General features: G+C 44.4%; 1 protein-coding gene across 4 annotated transcripts in view; it reads right to left on the bottom strand.

Annotated features, from left to right (window-relative positions):
• The window catches only part of RBPMS (RNA binding protein, mRNA processing factor), a 184,652-nt gene extending 171,746 nt beyond the window's left edge, over positions 1–12,906 (bottom strand). For 2 of the 4 annotated variants that reach the window (XM_061177195.1, XM_061177197.1), the window contains exon 1: positions 12,260–12,905. In XM_061177195.1, coding sequence (XP_061033178.1) covers positions 12,260–12,325 — 66 coding nt within the window. In that variant the 5' untranslated portion in view covers positions 12,326–12,905. Of the gene's footprint in view, positions 1–12,259 lie in introns of all 4 variants that reach the window. The other 2 variants (XR_009698746.1, XM_061177196.1) reach the window with 2 other exon arrangements.
• Positions 12,907–19,004: the final 6,098 nt, after the last annotated feature.

Raw genomic sequence — 19,004 nt, 5'->3', positions numbered from 1 at the left:
CAAAACCACTTTCAACAAAAATGTGTGTTTCTAATTATTAGTGGGAAGATTTATATTCCTAAAAAAAAGGTGTGCCTGGAAGAAGTTCATTGCTGCAAGTCAGCAAGAATCTGTAAAGGCAAAATAATTTTGATAAGACAGAACTACTTTCCTAGCAATATAAATTCAGGATCCTGCTGAATAAATACTGATATAATGAATGGTCACTTTAGAGTGAAGAGAAAGAAGGAGCATTCCAAAGCAGGGGCAAGGCCCGACATTTCTTCACATGGGCCTGCTATCTAACACAGGAATGATTACAAATGCCTTCTGTTAGTCAACCGGCAGAAGTCACTGGCTCTTATCAGTTAAGATTTAGAAAAAATGAAGACAGTAGTTAATGCAGTATTCAAATCTTTGATTTATCTACAGGGTCTTCATTAGCAAATCACAGCACCCCAACTAATAGATCATACAAAATATCCCTTTCTTCTCCTTTCCCCGTTCTGTATTTCTGCATCCTGCTGGTGATGGGTTTTTCAAGCAGCAGCTGAAAGCCAAGGTTAAAGCTGAAGGTCACGGTGGGTATAATTCTGCCCAACCTGGTTCCTTTTTGCGTGTTGGGGTTATGAAGCCACACTGTCCCAAAAAGTGTGTCCCACTTTACTTTAAACCTCTCCGGCGCTCACACTGGGTACTGCCTGGCACTTTGGACATTTGGGAGGGTGAGCAGGGAAGGAATTTTCTCCTTTCTCCCTTCCCTCCCTTCGCATGGCTAAAGCAGAGATTAATTTCCTTGCTCTGGTTTTCTGTATAACCCCTCCTCAAAACACAAAGACTCAGGATGGGCCTTAAAGAGTCCTTTTGTTTAGAGAGGGTCATTTCCTGCCGTTAGCTCACACCCAGAAACTCCCACCCATTTCTCCAGGAGGGGCACGGATTTTCTCAGTAAAAAACAAAAACAAAACAATCTCAGGCTTAAAACCATTCCCCGCAAACAGCCTATCCCCCTCCACCCCGGAGGTATCTGGGCTGGCGTGCCAGCACAGCACAGGGGAGAGGAGAAGTGGGATGAAGCAGAAAAACGGCAGAGGAGTTCCAGTTCTCTCAACGCATAGCAGGCGTCGTCTGTCCACCCCTATGTTTTAGTTTGGGGAAACGGACACTTAAATGACTTGTCCTACGTCCCTTAGGAAACAAAAAAAAGTGTAGTAATTTAAAAAAGAGTACTGATGATTTGGTCAAGCACCGACTAATACAAGGATTTATATACCACTGGTTATAAGACTATCAGACAGTGGATGATGGTAAAGTTTAAAAAGTTTGCTCAAGGTCAAGTATTATGACATAAATGCCATAAATGAGGATAATCCAATGGCCTGCACTTTCATGAGTGCCTCAGTGAGCTCAATTATCAGGCAGTCTGATGACCAAAGCAAGGATGACTTAGATGTCTACATCCTGACACGTCACCTGTTGTGCTTTACAAAGTGAGTAAACACAGCTCCTGCGTCTGTGAGGCTGACTAGTGGGTATCATCTGCGGCTCTGAGGTGCCGGCCTAAGGGTTCCCAGGGCTCAGATCAGCCGCTGCCCGGTAGCTACCGTAACACAGGTGCTTACAGGCTGGATTTGGCTAGCTAAAGCCCGCCTTATCCTGAGCTGGGTGCCTTTTTCCTTTGTAGGCCGAGGGAGGAAAGCACGTTGAGCTGGAGGCTAGACTAACTCAAAGGGCTGAGAGTGAGTGCTAAGTCTATCTCCAAATCAATTCCACCTGGGTTATTAACATTAACTCTTTGCAACCCAACAGCACATCTGCAAAACAGTAATCAAAGTCATCTTGCCCTACTTTTACTTGTCACTCCATGGGCGGCCCACATTTCACTCTTGCTTCTGTGGAAATACGTACTTGGTTTCCATTCTAACTGGACAAAGGGAAGGATTCCTTTACGTATGAAAACCTGTTTTTCCCTCCCCAGCCCCCATCTCCATGGGATCAATCACTTACCATCCAAAATTTCTGGCTTAACAGCAGGCGGTAATTGTACTTTCTGATGTAATTACAGGGGGATGGGGATCCAGAAATGATCATCTTGAAGGCAGCATTAAAATTTAATCTAAAAACTGCTGGAAAAGACTTAGGACCATGTGGTATATTGTACAGGCCTCAGAATTTGACAGGTTGGTTTGTATTCCAGTCATTTAACAAATAACAAACGTTGGGCAGTTCTAAGCATTGTTCTAGGCATTGGAGTTACAGCCCGAAACAAGACAGGAGTCACATTCTAGGAGTGCAAGACAAGTACCCAAGGTAAAGTCAGTGAGTAAAAAGTACTCTCTGGGAAATAAAATAAGAGGGATGCGACAGTGGTTGGGAATGTGGGGATACTTTGAACTTGGAGGTCAAAGGTCTCCCTGGGTGACATCTGAACTGACATCTGAATGAATGCCAAGGACGAGGCTGCCATAGGAACATCTGGGTGTACAGTTTCCCAGGCAGACAGAAGAGCACACACAAAGGCCCTGAGGCAGGAACATGTTTGGCAAGCTGGAGATACCTAAGCAAGGCCCAAGCAGCTGAAGCATAATGAATGAAGCTGTGATTCCTGGCGGATGAGGTCAGGAAGACCAGCAGGGCCCAGATCACATGAACCTTGCACACTGCTGGAGAGTTTAATCTCCTACCACTAGTTGCAAATAAAATGTCAGACAAATTACTTAATCTCTCAGAGCCTCAGTTTCCTTATCCCTCAACATGGGATGAGAACACTTCATTGGGTTTGTTAAAGTGCAATGCTTAATGTAAAATGTGCTATATTTAAAACATATAACCAACAAGGACCTACTGTATAACACAGGGAACTCTGCTCAATACTCTGTAATAACCTAAATGGGAAAAGAATTTGAAAAAGAATTGATACATGTATAGGGATAACTGAATCACTTTGCTGTATACCTGAAACTAACACATTGTTAATCAACTATACTCCAAAATAAAATAGAAATTAAAAAAATAATGTGCAATGCTTAAAACAGTAGACGCTACTCAGTAGATGCTTAGTGAATTAATGTGCCAAAAATCCATACAAGCTTTTACAAGTTTGATTATATTTGGACATGCACCTGATCTTCAATCCTCCCTCCAATTTTCTTACACATACGCAGTAAGACTGAAAAACATTTTTGTAACAAAAATGGTCTCAGCCCTAGCTCGAACCAGTTTTTTTTTGCTCACTGCTGGGAAAATGCTTGGAGGTCTTGGTAAAGAAGGAAACAGGCTTAGAAGGGTAGAGAGGAGAGAAGGCAGAATCAGAACACGGCGACTGGACTCCAGGACAGCTCACGTTCCTTCTAAGGATAAGCCAGGCCCAGAGGAGAAGCAATTACCAACGTTTTCAGTCTCCTGTCACCCAGCATCCCAGGGCAGGCACAGGACAGAAGCGCGTGCGTGTGTGCATATGTGTGTGTGTGTGTGTGTGTCCCTTCCCTGCCCCAAAACACATCCTGCCGGCTTAGAGGGATACTGTATTTAAAAACAGATGCTTCTTTGGAAACTCACACATTTTAAGTCCTGTAAATCGCACATGCTGGGTAAAGTAATTACACTTTTGTAGCACTTCCCCTCCCAGCACAAAGGAAATTCTGCTACTTCTGTAAAAAGATAACACTTTCTGTGCTGTCCCTTCTCTCATGAGGCCAAAACTATCTATCCTATAGGTGGGCATAAGAGAAAAAAGTTCACAAAACAGGATCCTGGGGATTCGAGGGAAAAAAAAATTTGTTTTATCTCTAGGATTTCTTAGAAAAATGTTGGCCTTCTGCCAGCATATCTACCTGATGACATAAGAATTTAGGAAGAGCAGAGAAAGGAACGTCATTTTAAAAAAAAATCAACTCACGAGAAGTAAAGACTAACTGAAAGTAGAAATTAGTCTCTAACTTCTTTTCATGGGTTGGTGAGATGTACCTCAATTTTGAGACTCCTAGGTTTCTCTGTACCTTTGCAAAATCCTAGGGGCTGACATGATTGAGCTAGGCTGCTTTGGCATTCCCTCAGCGTTTTAAATTTGTGTAACAATACTGTATTACAGCCTGGAATTTGGAACCGTCTTCCTGGTGTGATTGGCATTTATTACTGCCATTTCCGGTTTTTTCTCCAGTATTCTACATAATGTGCATCATAATGGTTGCAGCAGGGTTAAAACCTACGAGAAATACAAACGCAATTGTTGTTTTCCTTAAACTCCTGGACCGTTTTTCTTTATTCACGAGTTGACACTTAGCTGTGAGCAGAAAAAGTAGCAAACTTTTAGGAAAGCACGAAATGAATAAATTGAAAATATGACCCACGCAAGAGATGACTTTGGGCTCTAGCCAAAGGCTCATTCTAACTCCCCCCACCCCCATAAAATGAAAAAAAGAACAAAGCAACTCGGGGAAATTTTTTCTTATAAAAATACTCAAGCCTCTCCAGGCCTTCCATCTTTACCTCCCAAACCCATCTACAAATGTTATGTCCCTTCTAGGTACAGGGTTGGGAGAAGAAAAGTTTAAGCCTGAGAATTAACTGCAAATTTTAGAGGAAAACAATTTGCAAAGACTGTTGATGAAAACAAACAAACAAAAAGTATATGAAATATACTATATATACCCAGAGTTTTTTAAGCTCCCCTGAATCGGGCTTTCAAATGGTTAAGTATTCTGAACACTATTATAACTAGGCAGATATATGCAATACATTCTTATGTTCCTAAATTAAAAGAGTGCTTTAAAAAATTTGCTTCAATTTTTCCTGAGAATTTCCAGTTCTCCACCCCCCCCCCTTTTTTTTAAAACACAGCTTCAAATTTTAAGTAAATTGTCCACCTTTTGTTGCCTACCCTCACAAGGTTTCCAAGGAACAGGGGTCCCACGCCCTCTCTAATTTTCTGGGCACTCAGTTCATATTATACAGCTTTTCGATTGCTAGCTATATAATCTTCAATTGTTCTGAAAGACCTCTCCTCTGCACCTCAAACCCAACCTCTCAGTTGCCTTCTTTTCCTTCCCCTTCCAGGTATTTTCTACTTCTACAAATACAACCACCATTTAGCTAGTCAACCAAAAGAGAAACCCAAGAGGCTCCACGGATGGAACTCCTAGTCTTCTCTCCTGAGCATCTGACAGTTACTGCAGCCCCTGAACACCTCTCCCGCCCGGCTCAATCACCACCGCCAGCCACTGCCTAATTTTGAGACCAGGACTCCTGCAGTGTTAGCCTCCAAATCCACTGTATCCCCTTTGCCACAGGAACATCTCAGAACTCCAAGTGCCCGCTGCACAGAAGCCCAGCTCCCATCACAGGAAGAGTCTTTCCTGGTCCCTGGCATGGAAGGAGAGCTCCTCTATCCTTCCCCCGCCAATGCCTCCATCCCCCTCCTATGCCTCCATCCCCCTCCCATGCCTCCCTCCCGTTCCCATGTCTCCCTCCCCCTCGTATCCTGACTTCCCTTCCTCTCCTGCTTGTTTTCCCTTTTAAGCCTCTATCTTCATTGAAGGCCAATCCCTTTGACTAGACAATCTTTCCCCTCCGGTCTCAACCCTTCTTCATCTGGAAAAAAATCTCAAATATCACCTTTTTTTAAAGCTGTCTTTGATATATATAGCTCCATCACCCCCTCCTTGTGCTGCCCACTGGTTCCCAACTCCAACTACCGCCTCACTTAATTCAACACAGTGCTTTACCATACCTGTTTACACAGGCCCATCGCCACTAAACCTGGGCGAAACTTGGAGTAAGAGCTTTGTCCCAGATCTTGGGTCCCCCAGAATCTGAACGTGAAGGCCCCAGTCACTCAGCCTCTCAGTGCCTCAGTCACCTCCCCATATAATGAGGGTCCTCATCACCGTAATACCGACATTAGCTCAGTGTGAGGATGAGTCACGTGATACACATAAAGTGCTTGGCCAGTACTTGACACAGAATACTCAAAAGTTAACAATTCTTACCTGAGTGAACGGCTAAAAAGATGTATGAAAATTTCCCAGGATCAAGTATTTCCGTATTTTCTTTTTCCGGCGCTCGGTAAAGACGACTAGGCAACAAACTAGGCAACTCTGTTCTGATAAGCTCTGCAGTCGAGCGCTCCCCGCTCGCTCCAACACACAGTGCACTGAAGTGGTTTGCAACATCCTCCCCGTACACTTAAAGACAGGGATGTGAGTTCAAGGAATCATACCCAAGTCATCCCCATGGACAGATAAGCTCATCCCCCATGACGCCCTCATATCAACAGAGCATCAATTTAAAGACCTGGTCCCTGCTGGCCTCGAGCCCAGAGAGCCAGGCCGCCACTTTTGCCCCAGCTCTTACTAAGGTTCATTCTCTTCATTCCTTCCTACATTTTTTCTTTGACCAAAGCAAGCACTGTTCAAGAGGAACATTTGCATTCCCTTTCCCCTACCCCCAAGGCAGACACTAAGGTGCCAAATGAAACTGAACACAAACATTCCAAAGTGGCCATCACACAGGGCAGCCTCGTTTGGGAATGCTGTTCTAGCACCACTGAACCAGAGCTTCCAGAAGCCCCTGTCCGAAAGGTCAAAATGAATCCCACAGCAGAAACCAAATTCTAATAGTGAAAACCCAACTGCACCTCGAAATGAGCGGGCCCACACTGGCAGTGGCTGTTGGATGAACCAAGCACACTGGCCCGTGGGCGCAAATGGAGGCTGCAGGTGACAGGTGGGGGAGGTCATTTCCCAGAGGATCCATCCATCCATAACCGGCTCTAAATCCCACATTAAGGAAGTGGCTGCTTTGTGACAGCTTACCTATTCAAGGTCATCACCACCATCCCTACCAGTAAGGATATTTCATATGTTTATAAATTATAAAGAATTATATGTGCATACATGTGTAAGTGTGTGGTACTTACCTTGTGCTGGGGTACCAACTTTGGGTAGGTGTTGGGGATTGGAAACACTGTGATAAGACGGCATAGATCTTAAAGGAAAAAAAAAAAAAAAAAAAAACCCCAAAAATGAAATGTAATGATCCAGGAGTTAAACGGAGATAACATAATGTATCTTCTGGAATTCTGAGGAAAAGCCTCTCTTTGGGATAGGACATTCAGGTGATGAGATCTTGCAAAATGTAGGCTGAAACTTGACTTTTGCCTGGAAAGCACTTCAAGCTAGACCAAGAGGGAAAGGGTGGTTGAAATAAATGGTGTGCAGAGTATGTACGGAGGTACCTTAGGAGCAATCTTGAGTATCATATTTGGACTTCACTGAGTGCTGAAGGAGCTGGGGTACCAGAGGACCCAGCAGTGTGTGTTAGGATGGATTGAGAAAGCATGTTAGAACAAGGAGAGCAGCTGAAGATCACTAGGAAGAGACAGGATAAGGGAATGAGATAAACATTATGAGGAAAGGCTGTGAGGATCAGAGGCCTGATTCCCCAGACAAGGCTTGGGAGCAAAACGAAATGTGACCAACCCAATGGTTTTGTGACACCTACAGATATTTCAAGGGAATTTACTGAAATCTAAGAGAAAAGACATAAAATTGTTTTTGTTCCTATGTGCATTATAGAAAATTTAGAAAACACAGAAAAGCACCAGAAAGTAAACAAAATGATCTGTAATCCACCAGATAGTTTTTTTATTAATGTTTGGTTATTTTTTAAAATTGGCATCACATAATATAAAACTTTTATTTTTGCTCTTTTCACTTTGTCATGAGAATTAACCCCTCAATTAAAATGTAGAGAAGCTGGAAGAGAAAGTCAGATTCTCTCCTACAGCATTCAGAGGGCGGCAATGCTAACACCTTGACTCCAGATTTCTAGCCTCCAAAACTGAGAGAGAAGAGGTTTCTGTTGTTTTAAGCCACCAAAAAAAAATTTACATGCACGCACGCACACACGTACATTCTTTAAAAATGTGGCTTTTAATGGCTACCTAATATTCTCTTTGAGGAATTAGACCATGATTTACTTAGCAATTTCGCTGTGAGGCATAGAGTCTCTGTGAATTTTCCCTATCGTAAATAACTCTAATAATCATCCCTTTAAATAAATCTTTGTGCATGCTTATTATTTCCTTAGGGTAAATTTCTAAAAATAAAAGCACGGAATCAAAGGGCTTGAAATTTTCTTATACAGTGCCAAGTCCTTCCAAAAGCTGCCGTGATTCATATCCCCATCTCAGTGCACAAGAATTCCCACTTCACTGCCCCATCACAAACGTCAAAGGCTTCGGTCCTCAAATAAGAGCATCCAATCTATCTATCCAAACAAATGCCGTTAGAAACAGATGACAAGTGAGCATAAGGGTTTATCAGGGAAATTTTAAAACCACTACTGGAAAAATAACTCAGAAATGCATGCCATATTGGCAGTGGTCTTGCAGCATCATTTTACTATGAAGTCACCACATTTTCATCCAAGACACTGTCACCAAATCCTATTTATGATTGAAATATAAGTTTATTACATTTGATTTGATTTGGAGTAACAGACTCCAAACTTGGTTAAACTGTACAAAACCATTTTGTATTTTCCCCAGGTCATAACGTAGATTAATCTTAATGCTCAATGAAAACCCGCCGTTGCCGCATCAAACTACCATGGTACCCTTTCTCTGCGCCAATTTCCTAAGAAACAACTTCTTCATGACCCCAATATTTGGGCAAAATTACTAAGTACTTTAAAAGGCGGAATGCGAGGTAAAAGATTTGTATTAACTTCTGAAGACCTGACTGTGTGTGATTTCTGCCCAACATCTGACAAACACCTTTTTGATCAATAGTCCAACAAGGCCAAGATTTTCTGTTTTAGTTTTAAGTACAAGAATGTTCAAAGCAATTCAAGGAGAAATTACTCTAATACCAGTGCTTCAACATAAAACACCATTTAGAAATGATTTGTAATCAGCCTGAAAAGTACCCAATGACACAGATAACATAAAAGTAAAAATAAGACCAGATTACTATTTATCTGATTTCCATTTTGAAAATTCAGTGACCAAAAATAATTTCTATCTACTACTAGAATGTCTCAATATATGAAACTTAAATGATAAGACAAATAATTATGTCTGTTACTTATATATTTATTAACTTTAGTAAAGTCGGTCAAGTGAGAACTGCCAAGTGTTTTAAGAGAATACCATCTAGTCCAAAATTAGAGGCAAATTCTAGGAATTATTTTATTAATTGTAAAGTTACGTAAGAAATTATCTACTGCCCTATACATACATATACAGAAGCCTTGTAAATCTCAGATCCCAAGAAGATTTTGACAACTGGTTTTTCTTTAAAGGGACAACTTGCATAGGAACACATATGTATAGAATACTAGAAGCCAGAAAACCAGATGTATTCTTACAGTTGGCTAGCCAAATCTTAAAATTATTTTTCCTCAAAGTTTTAAATACTACCCAGAGCAGAAGACTACTTCCTGCCCAAGTTCTCAAAAACTTCCAACCCTAAAAAGCTGCAAAAATTCTCCTAAGTCCTTGTCTGTTCCTTCTATTCAATTGGAACCAAAATAAGTGTTTCAAGCATCACTGTTTCAAGTGAGCTTTAGAAGCTCTCAATCAGGGCTGAAATGTACTGGAAAATAAAAGGAACTCACTTTTTTAAAAAAGTAGAAAAAAAAACAAGCCTGGATTTTATAAAGTGATAAAGTCTAAATTACCCTGATGATCTATGAAACTATTTTCTCTTAATAATGACTGGACTCACTCTTCCTCATCAGCTCAATGGCTATCAGAAAACTACAACAAAACACATTTTTCCTCTCTTGTCATTACATGTATATACATCGTATATGTGTGTGTTCTGTTTACTGGAATCCTTGGCCACGGCTTTTAAATGTGTTTGAGAACAAATTGCTGATCCCTGGGTGGGCAGGGAAAGGGTCCAGGGCGGTGGTTTTGTATATTGCTGAGCACATTAATGGGACTCACCAAATACCATATTTATTTTACTTGTGGCTTTCAGGGTTAGGAAAAAGAGGTTAGGAGTTTTTCAAAAACAAACATAAACCCCAAACAGGGAATTAGGGCAAAATTACCTAGATCATTCAGGCCAACTTACTTTCTTTTCCTGAATTTTTAACATTATAAAACTTCTCTCTTCATGGTGTACCTGTTTTGTCTGCTCCACCTCTTGTACAACCTGGGTTCTGAAATCTTTTTAACTGTCCCCTTATTTTTAAAATAACAAGTATCTTGCTGAAACTGATACTTTCTAGAGCCACATGCCATTCCCACTGGTTAAGAGGCAGTGATTGTTACTGGCATCATCTGATTCTATTATACTAGTACCCAAGCCTCACACATTAAGACACCCACGATCAGGGCAGACAATATGCCAGTGCTGTCCGCAGTTAAGCTGTATGGGTTAAGCAGAAAAATGTGACTTTTCTCTACCTAATTTTGTCAAGTAGGTTATGGTTTGGGGACACTCAAACAAAAAAAATCTTTAACCTGATTAACCTTCCAAGTTCTCAATCAGGTGAAGAGAGAAAGACGGTCTCACGTAATATATTCTTACCCTTAGAAGTCAACAGATCGCCAATCTAAGTGACACAGAAAGGTTTCTGAAGCCATTAGTATCTTGGTATGTTAGCTGAATTAGTTAAACACAGCAACTCCTTAAAAAAGCAAACTTATTTTTAAAATTTTATTTCAGTGGTAGGGAAAACAAATAGCAAAGCAGCAGGTAAGTTTCAAGAAAAGCGGAACTTGCAATTCAAGGCTCCATCTCTTTGAAAAAGAAGGACTGTCGGTAGTACTCCACTTGCAGTTAAAAAACAACTAGCATGTAAGCAACGCTTTTCAAAATAATAGTTTATAATAATGAAGGCAATTTCCTCAGGTGAGAAGGCAAACTTCTGGCTCACAGCAATTCACCTGGGGCTCACAGCAATCACCTGGGTTGCACTACCTTACAACCCTGTTAAGAGTAAAATCTTGTTTATTTTGCATTGTTTTGCATGGTCTTAGGGCTCCCCTCCGTCTTCCCCATTTAAACAGTTCCTATTTTACAAGTGCACAAAGTGCTGAGGGCTTGTATGTTTTAGTTAAATCCTCCGCAACCTTTGGTTTCACTATCAGAATTTTAGTTTACACACCACACAGTATCTCCATAATAATCTCAACATCCTAATCGCTTTAGAATCAGTTTACCTTTCGGTTAACCTCATACATCAGCATGCAATACCTATAAGAACACTTTTACCGAGACTGCATACTTTCTTGCATCTAAACATAAAGTTCCTTTTAGAATGTTTAAAGTCGGTTTCGTGGGCTTCTTAAAAAGTAGGCGGAAAGTATTGTTTATTGGGCTCCAGATAATGTACCTGCAGGAACTGAGCCATTTAACAGGATATCACAAATATCCCAACTACAAAATTCTGAAACGTTTGTTCAGGAGTTCCCCCCACGTTTATCGAATTTTGTTTCTACCAAAGGAACGCTCTGCAGCCGTTAACATATTTACGGTTGTTACGGACGCACCACATGAAATTGACGCTCAGACGTCAAAGTCCTCCTAAAATAGCCTGGATCGTCACTTGGTGAATTGCAAAGTTTGAAACTCTTGTATTCAACTTCTTGCTTCTTCTTGTATTCAACTCCTGCTCCCCACAACCGCATAGCCCCTAAACTTACAAAACCTAATCATCCAGGTTCGGGGTCTTTGACTCATCAGAGAAGAATGCGGCTGAAGAGTTATCTATTAATCCAAAATGCCCCAGCTGGGAAGATATTTCACCAAGAACTTTTCACATTGAAAGGGAGGGGGGCAGGGAACCGAAGGTGTCTTTTAACGAGGAACTTTACCCGATTTTCTTCCTTAAGCCACACAAACACACCCCACAACTTCCAGCCCCAGACGCAGAGCTAAGTGCTGACCCTCCCGGTCCCAATCATCTGAGGTCACCCAGGAGTCAGCTCTCGATTCCGCTTTTAAAATCCGGGGCAAACAAAGCTGAGCATTATACTTACAAAGGTCTCAGCAAAGTCCTCAGAGTTACGCAATTTTAGGCACGCTGACGCTCGTGGACCCACAAAAACACACTCTCCGATGATACAGCCTCCCGGGGCCACAGTCTGGGGCGGCGTCTCGGGGCCAGGACGATTCCCAAACCCTCGACCGCGGCGCTCCCTCCCCGGCGCAGCCCGGCGCCCCGGGACCCGCGCCCCGCCGGCCGGCCGCCCGCCCGCACTTTGCAGAAAGCCCGCGGCCACCGTCCCAGGTCCTACCCACCACCGCACCGAGCCACTCCGTACCTCTTCCTCCTGAAGGTTGGCCTCGTTCGGGGTGTTCTCCTTCTCGGCTTTGCTGCCGTTGTTCATCTTCCCGGTCCTCCCTCGCCGGGCAGGGCTGGGGCGCGGGGCTGGGCGAGGGCGCGCTCGCCCACTTTTCCCTTCCCCGGGCGCCGCGGGCTGCGGGGGCTGGAGCCGGGGCAGCGGCGGCTCGGCTCGGCTCGGGCTCGGGCTCCCGCGGCGCGGCGAGACAGCGGCGGCGGGCGACTCAGGAAGTGCGAGGGAGAGACGGGGCAGGGCGAGGCGCCGGCGGACCGAGAAGGGGACGGAGACAATCGGGACCCGAGAGGGAGACCTGGAGAGGGCGGGCGGGCGCGAGGGAAGGAAGGAAGAAAGGATGGGGCGAGGACGCGCGTCCCAGGAGTGAGCCCAGAGAGTTGGGGCTGTGGCCGAGTAGGGGCCGGGGGCGGCCGCTGCCCGAGCGTAGCAGCTGCTGGAGGGAGGGGGCGAGGGGTACCCGGAGAGGAGCAGGAGGAGGAGGAGGTGCGGGGCAGCGGGGCGCGGCTGGGACCCGGAGAGCCGCTGTGCGCGCGCTCCTGGCTGGCTCTGGGAAGTACGGGCTCCAAGCAGCTCCCCTTCTCTCGCCTGCCTCCCTCTCTCCCTCCCTCCCTCCCTCCCCTCTCTCCTCCCTCCCCTCCTCCTCCTCTCTCCGCCCTCCCTGGACGTGGGCTGCCGGCTGGAGCCGGGAGGAACGGGACGCGGGACGGCAAGCCCCCCGCGGGAGGAGGGGCTGCGCCGAGGGCGGCTGCCCCGCGGCCGGATGGCGCGCGCCGGGGAGGGGCGGAGGGGCGGCGGGCGGAAGCGGCGGACCCCAGCCCCCGACGCCGCGGTAGGTCGGAGGGCGAGGGCCGAGGAGGGGGGAGGGAAGAAGGTCAGGTCCTACCGCTTGCACGGTCCCTGGGGGTCGCCGGGCGTTGCGCGCAGCTTGGAGAGGGGCTTCGGGCAGTCAGGCCCTGCCCGCGCGAGGACCGGGAAGTGTGATGTGCTACTTTTGTTTGCTTGCTCTTCACGAGGGATTCGCACCCCAATCCCTACCCCTCCTTTTCAGTACCGGCTTAGACCTATTTCTTCCCTTCCTAGTCGGCAGCTTGAAATGACAGGACGCGAGAAGTCGAGTGACATCCGGGGGCAGCCCGCTCCGGGCCGGCGTTTTCAGGGCGCAGCTTCAAACCCACCTCCGACGCCGGGTCCTCGGAAACCTCTCCAGCGTCTCCGCACCCGCCGCCCCTGTTCAGACTCCTCTACAGCCCTTTCCAGACTGTCCTGGAATTATTTGTTTACCTGGCTGCTTCTCTTACTCTCTTGGGAGATCCTTTTTGGAAGACGAGACCGGGCCCTGTTTACATTTTGAATCCCATGGCTATTCGAATACGCTGTCTGGTATACAGTAGGCGCTCAATAAATATTTGTTGGCTGAGGGAATATTTCTCTCTGCCAGGCGAACTGGAGGCCAAGACAGATGATATTCAGAGGGTCAAAGCCGCTGAAAGAAGGGAGACTCGGCGTTCTGGGACGTCAGCGCACTATGCTTGTTTACGCACCAACCTCGGAAGGAAGAACTGCCTGTTTCTGTTTCTCCCTCTGTGAAATGGAAGTAGTTCTATTTATCTACCAGGAGTTTGCTATTAGAGGAAATTATAGGTTGATAGATAAAACTATAGCACCTGACACCCATTGGGACCCAGTTAAGTCTACCATACTTGGGAGCTGACATGATTAATTTCCACTTTCCCTGTGCCATTGAGAACTTTTCCAATATTGTATCATTTAAGCTTTCAAACTTAGTGACTGCTACAAACACATAATTTAAAACTCCAAACATCGGTAGATTTCTCCCTCACTTCTCACTCCCAGGAATTCTTTCTCACAGCACGCTGTTCCCTTCCAGCATGGCGACAATCACAACTTCTAATTATTATTTGCTTGCTTCACTGTTTGTCTCCGCCCCCAACCCCCCCTCCTCCCCCATTAGACATTCTTTACCCCGGACTGGTTTAAGTGCTCCTGGGAATGGGATGGGGGTGGCGGCGAAGTTGAAGATAAGGCTTCTGCTTTTAGGGAATTGAAAGTGGTGCTGTGGAGACAAGATACCCCAAACAACTCCGCAGCAACGTCACCGCCGATCCTGGTTCAGATGGTAGAAAGCAAAGAAAATATTTGCTTTAAGAGCATTTTGAAGAGGAAAAAAAAGCAGTACTGATACTTGGATTTACATATTGGATTTTTCTGGTGATGGGGGGAGTCTGGAGATTTTGATAAAGAGATTATATTGCTGTCATGTTGTCATTTCTCTCTACAGGGGAAAAAAAAATGTCCCCCGGATGAAAATAAACCAAGAGTCTATTGAAATTGCAACTGAAGTTCAGAAGGGGCAAGGGTACAGTTATTATTCCTTCAGTTATATAAGGAACCACGAGGGGGCAATGTCTTTCTGAGCAACGGCCGAGTGGTGGTCTTGGGCCCCTGTGCTGACCAGTAATGCCGGCACGTTGCCCTCCTTGGCCATTCTTGCCTGTTCCTGAATACACTCCACAGAAAGGCATTGTCTTCATGGAGCCTGGCAGAGGACCAAGAAAAATGACAATTGACCTAGTCCTTGATAGTCCCCGTCAGACTCCACTTACGAGTAGGTGGATGTTGGGTGGTTCTAGTGTGCTTGGAGAACCTCCCCCACCTCCATCCAAGGAAATGTGGCTTAATCTCAAGCAGAGAACCTGATTCCTTTGTCTTGAAGCCAAGTTGGCACCTTGTCCATTGTTAAAAGTCAAAACCCTCTGGAATAAAAAATGAGAATAAGTTCCATGAGAGGATCCTTGTCTGGCTTGTTTATTCTTGTGTTCACAACATTGAGACAGTGCCTAACACATAGTAGGCACTCAATAATTATTTTTGAATGAATGAACACATTCTCATCAGGTATTGATTCTAGGGCTTGAATGATATGAACAGATCCTTCCAAGACCTTGCAGAAGGGACTGAATTAGCCGAGGCGTCTCAGCATGGAGAACACCACAAAGGCACTAGGCAGATTCATGGAAGTGGTCTTCAGTCGTTATTTTGCTGTGGGAGACCCTAGATAGAGAGCTTGTGCAGAATGGGACAACTGATGAGATTTCAAAAAGTAAAAAATAAAATCACACCACTCAGCACAGGGGCCCAAGACCACCACTCAGCCAGTCAACTGACAGACACATCAGGCAGTTTATGATAAAGTAGGGAAATCTGTAACATATAGTCAATGGTGAGTGTGAAATTCAGCATATTTTCAAAAAACACCCTGGGGATGAGGTAACATACCAGGAAAAGAGGGACTCCTATTTTGCCCTTTCTACGAAGAATGGTTTAGACTTATTTGGAAGAACAATCGGGTTAAGTTGCCAGCAAAACTCAATGAAAATCTGTAAATAGACTGGGTATTTATACAACTTTGTGAGTGAGGCAAAAGAGTCGGGGGAGGGGATGTACATTCATTCAGGATATAAATGATCTTTATGACCTGTTTACTACTTCAAAAAAAGAAAGTTTCAACATGAGATCTCCTCGGTAGCAATAGTTTCTAGACATACTAAGACAACAAAGGGATTTTATACCCTAGAAAAACAGGGCTAATGACCAAGAAACACCTGCTTTTTGCCCTGCCCACCACTTTACTTCATTGCTTCTGGCCTGGAAGGTTACTTGTTAGATTGATAGGGACATATTCTATGCACCTGTAGTTTTCATTCCTCATCTCTGTTTCTCTAGCAGTGTTCATTTTGAAGTTTGCTTTAAGAAATCCAAACCTATAATTATGTCTTAAATGTTCGTCTCTGGGAATTGCAGGCATTAAAGGTCCATTTTGAGGCAATTTGCATGGCATGGGCTTTGTAACTCTGTTAGCACCGTGGCAGAAAGCTGCAGTATCTAGCACATGTGTTGTGATTTTCTGTTAACTCTTCTACATCCTCTGCTGGACCAAAAATGTTTTTGAAGCCAGAGGCTGTGTTTGATTAGTTTTTGTCATTCTTAACACATCTCTCTCCCTCACCCCTGCCCCCACCCACCTCCAGGCCATCACCACCTTCCCCTGATTTTATCTATTAATTTTTAATTGTGGCTAAACACACACACAACATTGTATTTACCGTCTTAACCACTTTAAAGTGTATGGTTTAGTGGTGTGAAGTATATTCACGTTGTTGTGCAACATCCTGATTTTTACCTCCTAAAATAGTTCTGAGATTCAATCACTTCCCTCCAACATTTATGGAAGCCCACGCAGCCACGTGGAGAGGCCCACTGGAAGAGAATTAGGTCCCCAGCTTACAGCTGAGCTCTCAGCAGACAGCTGCGACCAATTGCCAACCTTGTGAGTGAGTTATCTTGGAAGTGGATACTCCAGCCCTAGTTGATCTGCCCCAGCTGACACCACATGGAAGAGACATGAGCTGTCTTCACTGAGTCGCCCAAATTGCAAAATTGTTAGCAAAAAAAGTGAATGCTTTTGTTTTAAAACACTAAGGGTTTTTTTTTTGGAGTATAATTGCTTTACAATGTTGTGTTAGTTTCTGCTGTACAATGAACTGAATCAACGATATGTATACCTATATCCCCTCCCTCTTGGACCTTCCTCCCACCCCCCACATCCCACCCATCTAGGTAGTCACAGAGCACTGAGCTGAGCTTCCTGTGCTTTATAGCATGTTCCCACTAGCTATCTATTTTAGACATGGTAGTGTATATACATCAGTCCTAATCTCCCAATCCTTCCTCCCTCCTTCCCCACCCTGTGTCCACATGTCCATTCTCTATGTCTATGTCTCTATGTCTATTCCTGCCCTACAAATAGGTTCATTTTTCTAGATTCTACATATATGCATTAATATGTGATATTTAAAACACTAAGTTTTAGGGTGGTTTGTTATACAGCAGTAGATAAACTGAAACATAATTCGCATACCTAGAAATGGGATCCTGCCATCACAAAAACGCAAAACATGTGGCAGTGGCTTTGGGATCAGGTGGAAGATGGAAGCTGGAAGAACTTTGAGGAGTCTGCTAGTGAAGAGCATTGGGGTTTTGTTTCTTTCTTCCTTTCTTCCTTCCTTCCTTTCTTTCTTTCTCTCTCTCTCTCTCTTTCTCTCTTTCCTTCTTTCCTTCTTTCTTTCTTTCTTTTCTTTCTTTAATTTCTTTTCTTTCTTCTTTCCTGCACTGACCAGGGATCGAACCCGTGCCCCCTGCAGTGGAAGCGCAAAGTCTTAACCACTGGACTGCCGGGGAGGTCCTGAAGAGCATTGTTAAAAGACAATGAGAGTATTGTCACTGCAGGCAGGAGAAAAGGAGACCCCATTTACATACTGGAAGAACAATTAGCCAAACTAGCCTGCTATTACATGAAAGAAGAGATACCTAATGAACATGTGGATCTAGCTAGATCTGGATAGAATGTCAAAAGGGTTGGATGGTTTCTTGTAGATGCTTATGATTTAGCACAAGAGAAGTGAGGTGAGCTAAAGAAAAAAGGAACTGTTCCATTTTCAGTCAGAATCTGGAGGAAACCTAAAGAAGCCAGGACTTGCTGGATTTGAAATAAAACTTCTTCATTCCTAGATTCTCCAGAAGACAAAACTCTCAAAATAAAAAATGGCCTGGGGCAAAGGTTAAATCCAGGTTGCTACCAGGAAAACCTGGCCTTAGGTAAAGTTCAAGACAAGGATGTAGCTAGAAGACCCCGTGGTAGGCAGCCTCTACAGTGGCCCCCCAGTGATCCCCAACCTCCTGGTGTTCAAGCCCTTGTGTAATCCCTTCCCTGTGAGTGTGGGCTGGACATAGTGACTTGCTTCTAATGAAAAGAGCATGGCAAAAGTGATAGATATCACTTCCAAGGTCAGATTACAAAGAGACCAGGGCTCCCATTTTACACACCCTCTCTTGCTCTCTCACTTGCCGCCTTTGATGGAAGCCAGCTGCTATGATGTGAGCTGCCTGATAGAGAGGCACATGTGGCAAGGAATGGTGGAGGCCTCCATCCAAGCGCCAGCAAGGAACTGGGGCTTTCAGTCCAACAACCCACAAGGAGCTGAATCCTGCCAACAACCATGCGAGTAAGCCTGGAAGCAGATCTTCCCCTAAGTGCAGACTTAGATGAAACCTGTTATGGACTGAATGTTTGTATCCTCCCCAAATTCATATTGTGAAGCCTTAATCCCCAATGTGATGATATTAGGATGTACAACCTTTGAGAGGTAATTAGGTTTAGATGAGATCATGAGGGTGGAGCCTCCCTGATGGGATTAGTGCCCTTGTAAGAAGAGACACTAGAGTTTCTGCTCTCTCTGCCATGTGAGGTTACAGATGGCCATCTGCAAGCCAGGAAGAGGGCCCTTACCAAATGCCAATGGCTGGCACCTTGATCTTGGACTTCCCAACCTCCAAAACTGTGAGAAAAAAATGTCTATTGTTTAAGCCACCAAGTTGTGTTATCTTGTTATGGTAAACTGACATAAATCAGGTTGACAAGATCATAGCCCTGGCTGACATCTTGGTTTATAACCTTTGAGAGACCTTGAGGCAGAGGGACCCAGCTAAGCAGAGCCTGGATTCCTAACCAACAGAAACTGTGAGATAACAGTTTGTTGTTTTAAGCCATTAAGTGTTGGGGTAACTTGTTATGCAATAATAGATAAATTAATATCTCAGAAAAATTTAAGGTAGTACCTCATAGATCCTT

The sequence above is a fragment of the Eubalaena glacialis genome, chromosome 20 (genome assembly GCF_028564815.1).
Source record: "Eubalaena glacialis isolate mEubGla1 chromosome 20, mEubGla1.1.hap2.+ XY, whole genome shotgun sequence".
Lineage (NCBI taxonomy): Eukaryota > Metazoa > Chordata > Mammalia > Artiodactyla > Balaenidae > Eubalaena > Eubalaena glacialis.
Note: the sequence above shows the minus strand (reverse complement) of the source record. Positions and strands in the feature narration are given on the sequence as shown.